This window comes from Myotis davidii, unplaced genomic scaffold (assembly GCF_000327345.1).
Source record: "Myotis davidii unplaced genomic scaffold, ASM32734v1 scaffold1685, whole genome shotgun sequence".
Classification (NCBI taxonomy): domain Eukaryota; kingdom Metazoa; phylum Chordata; class Mammalia; order Chiroptera; family Vespertilionidae; genus Myotis; species Myotis davidii.
The window spans coordinates 18,947-35,345 of record NW_006295988.1 but is presented as its reverse complement, the minus strand read 5'-3'; the positions used below and the strand labels follow the sequence as shown (position 1 = coordinate 35,345).

At 37.2% G+C, this 16,399-nt stretch overlaps 1 protein-coding gene across 1 annotated transcript in view; it reads right to left on the bottom strand.

The window, feature by feature from the left end:
* The window catches only part of LOC102752201 (testis-specific gene 10 protein-like), a gene marked incomplete at its 3' end in the record, with an annotated part of 83,068 nt that overhangs the window by 56,384 nt on the left and 10,285 nt on the right, over nt 1-16,399 (bottom strand). Inside the window, exons 2-5 of the mRNA XM_015568599.1 lie at nt 12,392-12,607; nt 2,810-2,875; nt 1,660-1,827; nt 1,143-1,298 (exon numbers count right to left, since the gene is read on the bottom strand). Of these exons, the coding sequence (XP_015424085.1) occupies nt 1,143-1,298; nt 1,660-1,710 (207 nt within the window). The remainder of the gene's footprint in view (nt 1-1,142; nt 1,299-1,659; nt 1,828-2,809; nt 2,876-12,391; nt 12,608-16,399) is intronic.

Here is a 16,399-nt window from a genome sequence, read left to right as displayed (position 1 = left end):
TTTTGTTTAGCGTCTATATTTGTTACTATGTTTGAAACTGTAGGCTCAGAGGTCGGCAAGGCAGATAGGGAACATTGCAGTCCTCTGTCACTGAAGCAAGCAAGCCTCATGTTAGTTTCAAGCTGCCTGGCTGCCGGCCACCATCTTGGCTGGCAGTTAATTTGCATATCTTGCTGATTAGCCAATGGGAAGGGTAGCGGTCGTACACCAATTACCATGTTTCTCTTTTATTAGATAGGATATTAAGATATATGTCCAGATACATCTATTTCCCCCTCAGCCAATTCATCTATAAGAATCTTAATTAAATGGAAAAGAGCAGGCCCAAATAGGAGTCAGAAAATCTGGACTGATTCCTGCTATTCTTGGGCAAAGCAGTTAACCTAATTAGTCCTGCCTTCCCATATATAAAATAAAACAAACATGCCACATAATCATGGTATAGAAAGTTACGGTAGTTATTTAAAAACAGATGATAAAGTTTTACTTCAAATTATAATAAAACCTACTAAGGTGAACTTCAAAACTTCAAAAAACCAAACTAACAGTGTCTCTATCTTATCATTTTTTTCTCTTAGAGTAGCATAAAGTTGCTGTAATTCTTAAATTTAATATTTTTAAAATAAATTATGTTGGTAGTGTATGGGGTTCAATATTTGTGGAATAGAGAAACTATTTGGTTATAAAGCTATTAATTTTAAGAAAAAAATAGAGATAAATTATAAACTGATTTTACTCTCTGAAATTAAACAAATTCTATGGAAGTTTCTAAAGTGATAATACATCAAAATGATATGTTACTATTTTTAATCTCCAAATTCAAATATTTTTACCTTGAACTCAATCCTCCCATTGAACATTTTTGTCATTTCTTATTTAAAAACAAAAACATAAAAAAAGTACCCAGACTATTTCTATGCATTTATATGACCTTTTACAGGTATGGAGATAACATACATGTGTGTGTACACAAATACTGTATGGGAAATATATTATGTTTCATTAAAAATATCTTAAGGACAAAGGTAATTCCTAACTGGTAGTTAAGTTAATTTGATTGGCAGATTTAAGCATACCTAAAGAATTACATATCTCTAGAGTTAACTGTTATTACTTACATGTTTTGTTATAAGCAAGTTTACCTGTTCATAAAGAAGAAAGGTCTTGTCTCTCTCAGATGTAAGAACCTTGACATTACCCTGAATTTCTGCCAAATGACGCTCATATTTTTCCAGCATGCACTTAAGTTCTTCACGGTCTCGTGTGGTCTTCAAAAGCTCTACATCACAGTGTGTAGCCTACAATTATTGGATAAGAAATGTGAAGCTCTTCTTTGCAGGATGGCCGTTCATAGTCTCTACTTAAGCAACCGTGATGATATAATGAAAGGAAATTATGAAAATAAATTTTAAAAATCACCTCGTTTTTAAACAGCTTCCTCCAAAATTGTTCCACATTTGTCTGATTACCTCCCAACCAGGACTAATGCTAAGGCTAAAGAACCAATTTCAGTGGTCCACTGTCCAACAAAGAGACCTCTGTCCCCCAACCTCTTTGATATACCAATTCATGCCAATCAACCAGATTAGGTAAATCAAAGAATAAAAGTCAGTGTTTGAGCAACAAACTCCAAAATATTCCTCACTTTCCAACACTTACCCGGGAAGACGGGGACAGGCGTCTTGGACTTTTAGAACTGCTTCTGATCATCTTTCTCAGGTTCTGAGCTTCACTCTTGTAGTGATCTTTGTCTGCTTCTAAGGTCTTGATAAAGGAATCGAGTCTGGAAGGAGATTTATTTTGTGCTTTTTCAGTCTCTAAAATTATCTTGCCAGGGAGAAAAAACATAGGCCATTATTTCAAGCTAAACTACAGCATCATTTTCTACATGAGGTTGAACACGCACAGGATCCTTAAAAATAATAAATGTGGTATTTTAAAAATAACTTTTAAAAATCATACTTAAAAAAGCAGTTAGATATCATTCCTTTCCAGCATTTCTGAATGTTCTACATTTTTATTTAACTAAAGTACCCATACATTTACCCAATAATTTTGAAGGAAATAAGGTAAAGAAATTTCAGAGAGGCCAGAAATATCCAAAGATGTAGTTATAAATCCTAAAAGTAAAATTAATTTGCTTAGAAAAACTTGTATAGTTTTGTTCAATAACTGTCCAAGGAATGAATAAATTAAAGGAATGATGGATATTCTATACTTTTAAGTACTTTAAAGTGCATTCCCATTCACTTTAGCATATTTAGAAACATTTCTTTTACAACATTTATTTTACCAATGCTATATTGGGAGGAAATGACAAATATACTTACAGAGAAGGTCTTCCAAATTATTTTAAATAGTAACATTAACATGTCTAAACAGAGCTGTTTTTATTTCACATTGTTAAATTAAAAGACATATTAAACAACAAAATTTGACTTACAGATATTTCTTACTAAGAAGAATTAAAGTAAATATGTAGACAAATGTATTTTACATGTTGAGAATTAAATTATTTACAGTTATCATTTTAAATCAATTAACAGCTAAGGTCATTAATAAAATTAACCAAAAGTTCTCCCCAACTCTAGGAGAGCAAGGAGTAACGATGAAATGGAGCAAGAACAGCACTGCTCTTACACATGGGAGTGCCCTGTGCACCAAGCAGAGGGCTGATTGTAGAACACAAACATTTTTGATTGTTCACAAAATCATGAGAGTCAGAACATATGTACAATTTTTTGTAGTTTCATTATGCTAACAGAATAAAAATTATTCCTGAATATATTTTTAAGAAAAATATACTTACAGATTTTAGTCTTTTGATTGTATCTTCCAATACTATTATATTATTTTGCTGGCAAATGAGTTCAATCTGAAAATCAAGCCAGAAAAAAATTATTTGGGTTTTAAATATGTAAACTGATTTAACTGGAAAAAGAAAATATAAAAAGCAAGCCACTTAAAAATAAAAACATGCAGACAGTGAATATTTTACAAAAGAAACTATATTCTACCACTTTATGTGTACCTACCTTTGCTGATAAAAGAACCTAGGATGATATATAACAGTTCCTCTTATATAAAACATTGATTATACTTTATAAATTAATCCCCACAAACTAGAAAAAATGTTAATACTAATTGTAATCCTGAAGATAATAATGTGGAAGAAATAAAAGAATGACTAGGATTTTTAAAATTTTTCCAAATCACCATGGTCAGAAGTGATGATCTTTTCCTCTGAACTCTTTTAATAGTTTAGTTCAATCCAACCCACAAAAACCTTTTTTTTTATCAGATTTATGATATCAAACGCATCCAGTCTCATAGTATAGTTCCCCATAGTTATATATTTAATATAACTAAATTGTATGTTCCTAGAGGCCAGTCACTATGTTTAGCAAAGCTGTAAAGCTCTCTGCTAAAAGTTGGCAAGTTAGTTTAATAAATTTCTCTCTATTTTTTGCAGAACCAACGAGGTGGCTGAATCTTCCTTTAGAACATCAAAAAAACCTGACCATGACAACAGGGAGAACGGGTTGAATGCAATGGAGTGTGTATTACAAAATGTGAATCAGTCACTACTGGACTTGCACAAATTGACCACTGACAAAAATGACCCTCAATTGTGTGACTTCATTGAGACTCACTACCTGAATGAGCAGGTGAAATCCATCAAAGAATTGGGTGACCAGGTAACCAACTTGTGCAGGTTGGGGCCCCTGAAACTGATATGGCAGAGTATCTCTTTGACAAGCACACCTGGGAGATAGTGATGAGAGCTAAGCCTTGGCTGCTTCCCACAGCCACGGGGGTGACTTCCCTGGTCACCAAAGCAATATGTGTATGTTGGAGTTGCTTTACCTTTTCCATAACTTGTACCAAATCATCCACTCATTTCTTTCATTTGTACCATTCCTTCAAATAAAGTAATCTGGTACCAATATATATATATACATAATAAAATAAAATGTACTCTATTTTATTTTTTAATTCTTACTCAAGGATATTTTTCCAATGATGTTTAGAGAGAGGGAAATAGAGAGGGAAAGACAGAAAGAAATATTGATGTAAGAGAAACACATCAATTGTTTGCCTCCTGCATGAGCCCTGACCTTGGCCCAGGTCAGGGAGGAGCCTGAAACTGAGGTACATGCCTTTGACTGGAATCAAACCCAGGACGCTTCAGTCTGACACTCTATTCACTGAGCCAAACTGGCTAGGCCTAAAATATACTATATTTTAAATATATTCTGGGGTTATTGCACCTCATTTGTTCTTTTGACCAAAGTACTTTTCTAAGATTTCTCTGGAAGTGATATCTGTAATAATAAAAGAATATGCTAATTAGACTGGACATCCTTCCAGACGAAGACAGGGCTTCGAGGGAAGCCGGGTCCCAGGTGCCTCCCGAGGGAAGCCTGGGTCCTGGGTGTCAGAGGGAAGCCGGTGCTGGCAGCCGGGGGAAGGAAGGCCTACTCTTGCATGAATCTCTTGCATGCATCGCGCCTCTTGACCTTCCGGTGCATGGGAAGACAATCAACCAACTGAGCCACACCAACCGGGCAGATCTCTGACATTTTGTTTGTGTGTTCTTTTAAATATGATTTTAATGATTTCAGAGAGGAAGGGAGAGATAGAAACATCAACAATGAGAGAGAATCACTGATCAGCTGCCTCTGCATGCCCCCTACTGGGGCTTGAGCCAGCAACCCGGTATGTGCCCTGACCTGGAATCAGATCATGACCTCCTGGACTGAAAATTTTAATAATAGATATGTATTATTTTTCATATAAGAAAACATAATGCTGATTCCACTCTGAAAAACAAAATTATAAATGGCCCAAATGAAAAGATGCTAATCAGTGTCATTTATTTGACAATTGTTTAATGAGGGCCTACTATGTGTCTGACATTGTGTTATATGCTTGGTTTAGTGGTGAATAAAACAGACAAAAACCTCTGCCTTCACAGAGCTGGCATTCTGGTTGGAAATAGAAAAACAAAAGATATTAGGTAAAATATAGGTCAGATAGGGAGTATGTCATTTAAAAAATATATAGAATAGGAGGGTCAATATGGCAGTGTAGGTAAACATGGTATTCGTCTCCTCCTATAACCACATCAAAATTAAAACTAAACCACAGAACAATCATCATTCAGAACCACCTGGAATCTGGCTGAACATAAACCCTACAACTAGAGAATTAAAGAAGCCACATTGAGCCCAAGCTGGTTTGGCTCAGTGGATAGAGCATCAGCCTGTGGACTGAAGTGTCCTGGGGTTCAATTTCAGTCAAGGGCATATGCCAGGGTTGTGGGCTTGATCCCCAGTAGGGGGCATGCAGAAGGTAGATGATCAATGATTCTCTCTCATAATTGATGTTTCTATCTCTCCCTCTCCTTCTCCTTCACCCTCTCCCTCTCTGAAGTCAATAAAAATGTTTAAAAATAAATAAATAAATAAATAAAGCACAGCTCTCTCTAGCAATAAAAGTAGAACTATTTTTTTTTTTAAAGAAGAAGCCACATTGAAATCGATAGGAGGGGTGGAGGCACAGAACAGTTGGTCCAACATCCAGGAGCGGCAGTTAAACACTGGGAAGGATAACTTGGCTGTGGAGCTCTCTCTATCCCATGAGAAGTAAAGGGTACTACCAGCCCCGCACCAGACCCCTCATTCCAGGGTTCCAGTGCTGGGAAGAGAAGTCCGTGCAACTGTGGGCTGCAAAAACCAGCAGTCTGGGGACACAGAGACTACTAAAGTCCCAGGCAGCTCCTCTTACAGGGCCTGCACACAGATTTACTCAGGCCCACTCTCTCTGAGCTCCAGCACTGGGGCAGCAGCTTGAAAGGATACAAGGACACACAGGGAGGAACTAAATTATCTGGCATCAGGACAAGAACTGGGGGGCAATTTTCTCCCAGAAAAAGTGCTGGCAGAGGTCACTGTTCCTTGGCTGAGACCACAGAGCTGATAGGCAGGAGCCATATCTGTGTCTTCATCAACTTGGCCCATACTGTTCACTCCACCTTGGTGATATCCTAAGGCCCTGCCCCACCTAAGCTGTTTGCAAGGGCTTTTCCATATGAATTGCCTGTCCTGACTCAGGCTTCAGTCTTTTCTAAAATCACTCAAACAAGCAGCAGCTGCCCTCAGCATGCTCTATACCTCTCAAGAAGTGGCCCTATGCCCCATTTCTTTAGATAAGTGCCCCTAGGCACCACACTAGCAGCAGCATTCCAAGGTTCACAGCTTGGCCTCTTCTGGATATCTCCAAGCCTGACACATATAGCAGCCATCTGCAGATCACTCTGTAGCTTATGCTGGGTGGCACCAAACAAGGCACAGGCAGTAGCTGGCTTTGAACCTTCCAGGAGGCCTCAGAGCCAGTGCACCTGGTGATCAGCTTCAGCCCAACCCAGATTACAACCCTATCACATCCACAAGCAGCACACTCAAGGAGCAGACTTGGTGAGCACCAAAGATGCACTGGAGCAAGTCCTGCTCCATAGAGGCATCTCTTGCACAGCAGCTCTTTAGCTATAGTCACAGCTGGCATTCATAGCCAATTGGCCTGGGGGTCAATCCCTCCCAGTGATGGCAATAGCAATCAAGGCTCAGCTACAATAGGAAAATGCACACAGCCCACAAAGGGCACACCTAGAGTACCCAGCTCAGGTGACTGAGGGAGGGTGAACCACTGGGCCCTATAGGACACCTACTATACAAGGCCACTCTACCAATTACAGGAAACACAGTAGCTCTACCTAATACACAGAAACAAACACAGGGAAGCAGTCAAAATGCAGAGACAAAGAAACATATCACAAATGAAAGAATAGAAGGAATCTTCAGAAAAAGTACTAACTTAGATGGAAGCAAGAAAACTACCAGATACAGAGTTCAAAACAATGGTTATAAGGATGCTCAAGGAACTTAATGAGAACTTCAAGGAACTTAGTGAGAACTTCAAGGAACTTAGTTAAAACATCAACTACATAAAAAAGGACCTGCCAGAAATGAAGGATACACTAACATTTTGAAATGAAGAATAATTTACAGGGAATCAATAGCAGAATAGAGGATACCAAGAATCGAATCAGCGATTTGAAATATGAGGATGCAATAAACACCCAATCAGAACAGCAAAAAGAAAAAAGAATCCAATAATATGAAGATAGTGTAAGGAGCCTCTTGGACAATTTCAAATGCACCAACATTTGCATTATAGAGGTGCCAGAAGGAGAATAGAGAGAGCAAGATACTGAAAAACTAATTGAAAAAATAATGACAGAAAACTTCCTCTACCTGGTGAAAGAAATAGACTTACAAGTCCAGGAAGTGAAGAAAGTCCCAAAAAAGATGAATCCAAAGAGGCCCACATCAAGACACAGCATAGTTAAAATGCCAAAGGTTAAAGATAAAAAAAAAAGAATCTTAAAAACAGAAAAAAAGCAGTTACCGACAAAGGAGCACCTATACAACTGTCAGCTAATTTCTCATCAGAAACTTTTCAGCCAGAGGAGAGTGGCAAGAAATATTCAAAGTGATGAAAAGCAAGAACCTACAACCAAGACTACTCTACCCATCAAAGCTGTCATTTAGAATTGAAGGTCAGATAAAGAGCCTCACAGACAAGAAAAAGCTAAAGGTGTTCATCACCACCCAACTAGTATTACAAGAAATGTTGAAGGGTCTTCTTGAAGGATCTTACATTCCAGCTGAGTAGACAATAAAAATAAACCTAACAAATAAATTATATAGAAAAAAAGAGCAGAGTTAAAGATATTGGGATGTCTATAAAGGAACAGGTTGGAATTTTTTAAACAGGTGATCAGGGGCCCTTTCAGCAAAGACTTAAAGGAGGGAGCAAGTCAATCTTATAAAAATCTGGGAAAACACTCCAGGCAGAAGATACAGCCTTATAGCAAAGGACCTAAAGACAAAAGATGTCAGCTAAATTCTAAGGAATAATAAGGAGACTAGTGTGGCTGGAGCAGAGGGACGGAGGGATGAAGTAGTAGGAAAGTGATACAGAGAAAAATAAATCAAGCAGAGAAAAGAGGGAGGTGTGTGTGTGTGTGTGTGTGTGTGTGTGTGTGTGTGTGTGTGTGTGTGTAGGGGGCTTAAAACTTAAATAAGCTTTACCTTTGCTTTCCACATGGTAGGTTTTGAAATATTTTTCATTGACTGAATCACATACAAAGGTAAAAATAATGACAGAAGCTACCAGAGATCCAGTCTAATAATGAACCCTATGTGAATTTAAAATATAAATTCTATCAAGAAACTGGTAAAGGTGAAACTGCAACTTTGTTTCATGTTTCAAAATGTATTTTTAATTATCTGGGAAACACTGTTTTAAGATATAAATGGCAAACAACTCAAAATGAGAAGATAAAAGGAGGCATATAGTTGTGGTGGTTTTCAAATGTCCACGAACTCTAATATTCCTTCCTTCAAAAAATGGAGCTTACCTGCCCTCCCCTTAAGTGTGGGCTACACCTAGTGACACATGTCTAATGAATAGGATGTGGCGGGAGTGCTGGTGCACAGCTTGTGGGTCACCACAGGCATTACCGATTCCTCCTTGCTGTCTCTCTTGGATCACAGGCTTGGGGACAAGCCAGCTGCTGTAAAGACTATATCAAACGACCCGAGGGAGAGGTCCACCTGGCGAGCAACTGAGGCTTCCTGCCAAAAGCCAATGGCCACCTGAGTAAGGCATAGTAAAAGCAAATCTTCCACGACAGTCAAGCAATGACTGCAGCCGAACCATCATTTTAATGACAATTCCTAAGAAACCATGGACCAGAACCACTCAGCTAAGCTGCATTTGACTGCAAGATATACATGTTTGTCACTTAAGGCCATTAGAGTTTAGGGGTAATTTGTATGATAGCAATAGATAATACAATGCTTAATACTCAAAACATTTTTATGGAATAAATGATGGAAGAAGTTCCTCTTTAAAAAGCTGACCTTTAAAAAAATGACTAAAAGTAATCTCTTCCGAGTAAATAAATATAATACCATATTTCTCAATTCCACATAAGTGAACAGTAGCTTAAACATCAGACTCTACCTCCACATATCCAGAGCATAATGTCAAGGAGTATAAGAACCCAAATATTCTTAGTTCTCAAATTAGAAATTCTCATTTCAAACCTCATCCCACAAGTCAGACAAGGAACCTCTCCCATTAACAGGGTACCTGAACTGCACGCCCGGTGATGTGAGGAGGACAACATGCACTGGCATTCAGTTCCCCAACATTGGTCATGCATCTTCTATTTCCCCGTGTACCTGTAACCCTCGCCTACTGAGGTTGATGACTTCAGGTCAGGGCATTCTACCAACCCGAAGGACCTATATCCATCTTTCTCTCTCTTTTTCAACTTTCCAATGTTTTCCCTGCATCAGCAATGCTATCTCTGCTCTAAGACCACTACTCATCTTTACCCCGAATAGTTTTCCAATTCTCAAATATACCAAGCGTTCCACCTTATATATGGATATGTATTTCCAAGAAACACTCCTTTGTGAGCCAGGCAGAATTTCCACCTGTGAGTTTAAGGTAAATCCTAGTTCTTTTATTTTTGACATTTTCCATTCCTGAAACTGTCCTTTGATAGCAGAGCATTTACCCTGACAGAGTAGTCACTCTCTCTAGAATGCAGATCCTAAAACATTTTAAAACTGATGACTTCTAAACTGGGCACTCTCTTCATGGGATTTTGGCCAACTAGACTGCCCTGAGTCTGGGATAGAGTGCAGTAAATTCTTAATTTGAAGAAAAAGCAGAGAAGGTATAATAAAACATAAATCAAGCATTTTTTAATTTTATAATTTATATAATTCAGTCTAAACTCAACTTACCATTAAAATGTAAGTAAAGAATAATATTCTTAAAGTAACAATGTAAACAAAAGAATTTATTGAAAAATGTTTAAAATATTTGAGCTGTTTTTAAATGTCCTTCAAATACTTTAGTAGCATCCATGACAAGATAATTAACAAATTAAAATCATATCATCCTTATCTACTCTCTCAATTACCTGTGCTAAGAACCCCCTCAAGGAAGCATTGGTAAAGAAGATTGTGTTCTTACATTAAAGGAATAAACATCACAATTTAAATAGACTTTTTACTCATTTAGATTTACTTATCCTTTCTAAATAACTGTGGTAACTGCATATAAACAAATACCATCCTAGAGTTCATTAACTAGGCTGTTATATTTCAAATTACTGTAACAAATAATGCCTTCGATAACACACGTTTTCAGCCTAATCATTTAATTAAGTGCTTTATCATACGCTACCGACAGGAGTATATAATATGCTACCAAGAGTACATTAAAAGGATGTTTAAGAAATAACATGGCCCTAGCCAGTTTGGCTCAGTGGAGAGTGTCGGTCTGTGGACTGAAAGGTCCCAGGTTCGATTCTGGTCAAGGGCACACGCCCAGGTTGCGGGCTTGACTCCCAGTAGAGAGTGTGCAGAAGGCAGCCCATCAATGAGTCTCTCATCATTGATGTTTCTCTCTCTCCCTCTCCTTTCCTCTCTCTGAAATCAATAAAAATTTAAAAAAAAAGAAAAAAGAAATAACATGTAACAACACTTAGCTTTGGGAAACTATGTTATTACAGACACAGTTTACTAATTTGGTGACTAATAAAATCAAATCAAGCACATTCACACGATATTTAAGAATTCAATAGGTTGCTTTTCAGCTTTCAAATCCACTCTGTGTTTTGCTTATAAACCATCAGTAGCAATGTGAAACAAAAATGTCATTTTATAACAGTGTTGAAAATCCCAGTTTCTAAATTTCATGGCAGAGTATTAAATCTCAATCAAGAAAGATGTTACCAAATGTCAAGTAGCTACAACAATTAGAATAATGTGGCAGTGGCACAGAAACAGCAAATGAATCAATGAGACCAACCAGCTCAGAGCTGTGTCCACACACATTGGTGAATTCAGCAGCTGCTAAAGTGGCACTTCAAGTCAGTGACTAAAGAAAGCACTAGCTGACCCTACCTCATACTACAACAAAAGAATTCCCAAGGATTATAACTTTTTAAAAAAGTTATTTAAAAGTATTAAAAGAAAACTTTAGAAAATATTTTTGTAGTTCTTTAAGTGACAAGGCCTTTCCAAACCAGAGTCAACATGAGGCTAAGTACCGAGGATTTCAGGGCAGTGAAACTACTTTTTTGATAGTATAATGGTGGATAAATGTCATTTTACATTTGTCCAAACCCACAGAATGGTCAACACCAAGAGTGAACTTGAATGTGAACTATGTAAAAATGACATGTCAATGTAGGTTCATCCATTGTAACAAATGCACCACTCTGATAGGGGATGTTAATGATGGTGGAGGCTATGCATGTGTGAGGGCAGGGAGTATATGGGAAATCTCTCTACCATCTGCTAAGTATGAATTTATTTATTTTTTAAAAATATATTTTTATTGATTTCAGACAGGAAGGGAGAGGGAGAGATAGAAACATCAATGATGAGAGAATCATTGATCAGCTGCCTCTTCCATGCCCCAAACTGGGGTTCCAGCGCACGACCCGGGCATGTGCCTTGACCGGGAATCGAACCATAACCTCCTGGTTCATAAGTTGATGCTCAACCACTGAGCCACACCTGCTGGGCAGATTTTCTATGAATTTAAAACTGCTCTAACAAATAAAGTCTATTCAGATTTTTAAAAGGAAGAGGAAACCTCTAAAATAAAACAATCAAAATATTGACATCTATGACTACAAATAATTTTAAACTTTGGTAAAAAAAACTTTCTAAAGTGTGAAATATATAGTGGATGTGATACAAACAGAAAAAAAGAATGGGGACACATACATCTTGTTTGTAGCTATCTGTGTAGAGAGAAGGACTAGGGAGGAGGAGAAATGTTTGACATACAGAACATTATTATTGCTTGAAGTTTTTACCATTACACATCTTAGGAAATTTTCTTAACAAAAATTTTAAATGAAAAAATGTAAGATACAAAACAATTTAATTCATAGAACAGAAATTTAAATATAATGTCAAGTCTAAAAAACTTTCAAATGATATAGAATGTCACTTTTTCCTTTGCATTTAATAATTACACGATATTTAAAGTAGAATTAAAATATTGATCAATAGTCAGATGCTAACTAGAATTATTGTAGTCATTTCACAATATATATATAGTGAAATGACTATATATATAATCTAATATATAGAATAATTCTATATATATATATACATATATATATATAGAATCATTACGTTGTACCCCTGAAATTAATATAATGCCATATGTCAATTATACATCAATTTTTTTTAAAAAAAATACCTATCAGTGGTAAGTCTAATACCTTGGCTTCTTCAAGTTCCTTGTCGGCGGTATCCACCACAAAATTTTTCTGTTTTTCTAATTGCTCTGCTAATTGGTCAACTTTAATCAATTCTTTGCAAAGGTGCTCATTGTGGCTGGTTAAATTGTCTATTTGATTGCTTACCACCTCCTTACTATTCACGAGGTTTCTAACATATTCTTTCAAGGCATGATTTGTCTGCTTGAGATCTTCAATCTGTATAATTAGAAAGAAAATAATCACATTAAAATATGTCCTTGGCTGCCCTCTGAGAACAACTAGATGACGGGAATCAGAAAGGTAGATTTGCTTCCCTGTCAAGGAGACCTAACTATGTATCTTTCTTTACTTTATGAATTTTGTGCCATGTGAATAGTTTCCTTATCTGAAAAAATATCCTATATAATAAAAGGCTAATATACAAATCAACCAAACAGTGGAACGACTGGTCGCTATGATACACACTGACCATCAGGGGGGCAGATGCTCAACTCAAGAGCTGCCCCCTGGTGGTCAGTGCACTCCCACAGGGGGAGTGCTACTCAGCCAGAAGCCAGACTCATGGTTGGTGAGCACAGCGGCGATAGTGGGAACCTCTCCGACCTCTGTGGCATCGCTAAGGATGTCTAAGCTGTCAGTTGGACATCCCCTAAGGGATCTCGGTCTGTGAGAGGGCGCAGGCCAGGCTGAGGGACCACCCCCCACTCCCCCGAGTGCAGGAATTTCGTTCACCAGGTCTCTAGTACAAATAAAAATCAAAAGGTTAAGATCTATATCTTTCAAGATAATTTACAGTTTAATAAAAAAGAACTTAATTACTATTGATTTTTAACCAAACTATTAGAAAAATTGCCAAATATGTATATCTGCAAAAAGAAACCATGGTCTTAAAATTATTTAATTATAATAATTAATATAATCAATAGGCATTCTTTATAATTAAATTTCTATTTATTAAAAAAATATGCTAATTCTTTAGAAAAGACCTTTTGAACATATCAATAACTTACTTGACTAAGCTAAATACCAGATCAATCAAGTATTTGCTGATTAATACGGAGGACCACAGCTTTCCTTCCCAGCCCACTATCAAACCATCAAGAAGGGATGAAGAAAAGGGCCTATCACGAAGGTGTCCAAATGCCTTTAAAGGGGAAAATACATATGTTAGACCCAGTGGACAATGATTATGTTGGGAGCTATGTTAGATTCCAAATGTACAAAGCTAGGTTAGGTACCTGCCCTCGGAGAACTTACTGTTTACTTGAAAAAATACAAATATAATATGTGAAGTGCCACAAAAGACATATCTATGAGATAAAGTAGTGGCACAAAGATCCTTCCCATAATATTTGACTCTCGTTGTATATTTAACAATATTTATTGAACACCAACATATTCAAGGCACTGTTTCAGTACACTCTGGAATGTGTGAGATGACAAATGAAAGAAGTCTTGGTCTTTAAGGAGCATCTAAAATTGCTAAATCCCTCATCTAATTCTTAGTTCTAACATTATTCTTGCTCTGACCTTGAACTTTTCAAATAACTATAGAGATAGTTCTTCCCAATCCATGAAAATCAACAGTTTTTTTTAAAAGCATAAACTTTATCTATAATTTGTTACTATATAAAAAAGTATCCTAAACATTGTGAGTTATATTTAACTATACTACAATGACTTTTATTATACTCAATACATACCTAGAAGGACCATAAAATCGAGCCTACAACTGAGGCATGTACCCTGACTGGGAATCAAACTGCGACCTCCTGGTTAATAGGTCGACTCTCAATCACTGAGCCACACCAGCCGGGCTCCCTTTGGCATTTTGTAAGTGCATACTAACTTGTCAGATTTAGAGGTAAAGAGTTTGAATTATCAAATCCAGGAAACAAGAAAAATGTGAATAATAATAATTTTAAAAAAAAGAAACTGCAAATGCATGTATCTCCTTAGCTAAGTCTTATCACACTGGCCTGAATTTTTAGCAATAACGTCCTACTCTCTTGTCTTTTGGTCTTTTCCTATACACAGCTAAAAATTCTTTGAAAATGAAAATTTGAGGTAACTCCTGTTACCTGGGGTGCTTGAGAATGAATAAGATGAAAGAATGCCATTTGCGATCCCAGCCCTACTGACCTGTCTGGCCTATCCACCATCGCCTATACAGACCTAAGCTTCAGACACACTCAGGAAACAATCTCACTAAACTCATTTTAAAACCTGTATTAAGGAAGTTATTGAAAATGTTATATACTGTCACTAAACCCTTTTTTATGAAAATCCTCAAGAAAACATGGAGTTCTTCTGGATACCTGGTTTGTTCCTATTCTGTGGACATGAATTATTTACAGTCCACAAAGGCAATTTCCTGTTTGCCTTTGCCTCTTAGAAGTGTAAAGCCAATCTGGAGCAACTACTACAGAAGTCCGTGCAATGAACCTGCCTGCTATTTTCATCTCACACTTTCACTGTTTAGTTCCCCCATTTTTATTTTCATTATTAGTATTTTTTTAAACTATAGGATGTGGGGTAAACAGATAAATTTCAATTTCTCTATTCTATGTAACTTTTTGTCTTTGTTCATGATTTCTATAGAGGAGCATTTCTGAGCGACTAGAGCACACTATAGATGCTCGCTAACCATCTACTGCACCAGGAGAGAGTAAATGCTTCTCCTCTCCGTGCTTCCATAAAGCCTTTTAGTTTTATCTTAGTATTTTATAAGATATATTATAATCACTATTTTTATTTCCCTGTCCCTCCCACTAAATTATAAACAACTTTAAATGGACTGTGTCTCCAATTTCTTATTCAACATTATTCTCATTTTTGTATCATTATATTTTTAGCACATAAATTATTGTTAAATGAATTATAAATGCACAAACTCTTCCCTCTCCTCTGAAATCAAGTTCTACTTTCATACATTTCCAAGACACAAATTGCCAGGGTTCTTGTCCCAGCATCAAGAAGGGTTCAGGAATCTGGAAAAGGCTGTGCGTAGATGACATAGGAATCCAGAGACTAATAAAGAGTCTGGAGACGAGATATAATTTTGTAAGGCATTGGGGGTCAGAGGACCTTCAGCTAAAGGAACTGAAGACTCCCTCCTTGTCTTGGACCCTTGCTTTATTAACACAATTTGTCCTAAGGCAAGGTGGAGATAATACATTTCAAAGGGTAAGGTTTCAAAGGGTACAGAAGCATTGTCAGTTTGGGGGAATTAGCCTACAGCTGTTCAGGTGCTTGGCCAGTAGGAGGCAATAATATGTAGATTAAGATGCCCTTTAACTGTCTGCAGCCACAATCAGTTTCCTATTCAGGTTTGGGGAAATGCCTTTAGCCATTCCCAACAGGTGACTACAAATGTGACTCAACCCTGTCGAGTCCCCAAGTCTCATCAACCTTTTGATGAAACTCTTGAAATTATGACATGCTGGAATTGGTTCCTGGCAACAAATACTTTGAAAGAGGCAGTTTAAGGCAGTAGGAAGGATGCAGGCTTTGGACTAAGACAGGCAGATTTAAATCCCACTGTAGCCCTTCACCAGTAACTTAACCTCAGGCAATTTACCATATTTTCTTGATCCTAAGAGGTGCATGCTGACTTCAGAAAAAATAAATAGAAGCCTCTTGAGTTGTATCTGTTAAATGGAGATAATATTTACAATTTGCTGGGGTGTATATAAAGAGATATTAAAGTTCAAGTGAGCCCTGGCCGGTTTGGCTCAGCGGATAGAGCGTCGGCCTGCGGACTCAAGGGTCCCAGGTCTGATTCCGGTCAAGGGCATGTACCTTGGTTGTGGGCACATCCCCAGTGGGGAGTGTGCAGGAGGCAGCTGATCGATGTTCCTCTCTCATCGATGTTTCTGGCTCTCTATCCTTCTCCCTTATTCTCTGTAAAAAATCAATAAAATATATTAAAAAAAAAGTTCAAGTGAAATTTCTGATAGATAATATGTGCCCCCAAAAGTAGTTTTTCTAAACAAACAAATAAACCCT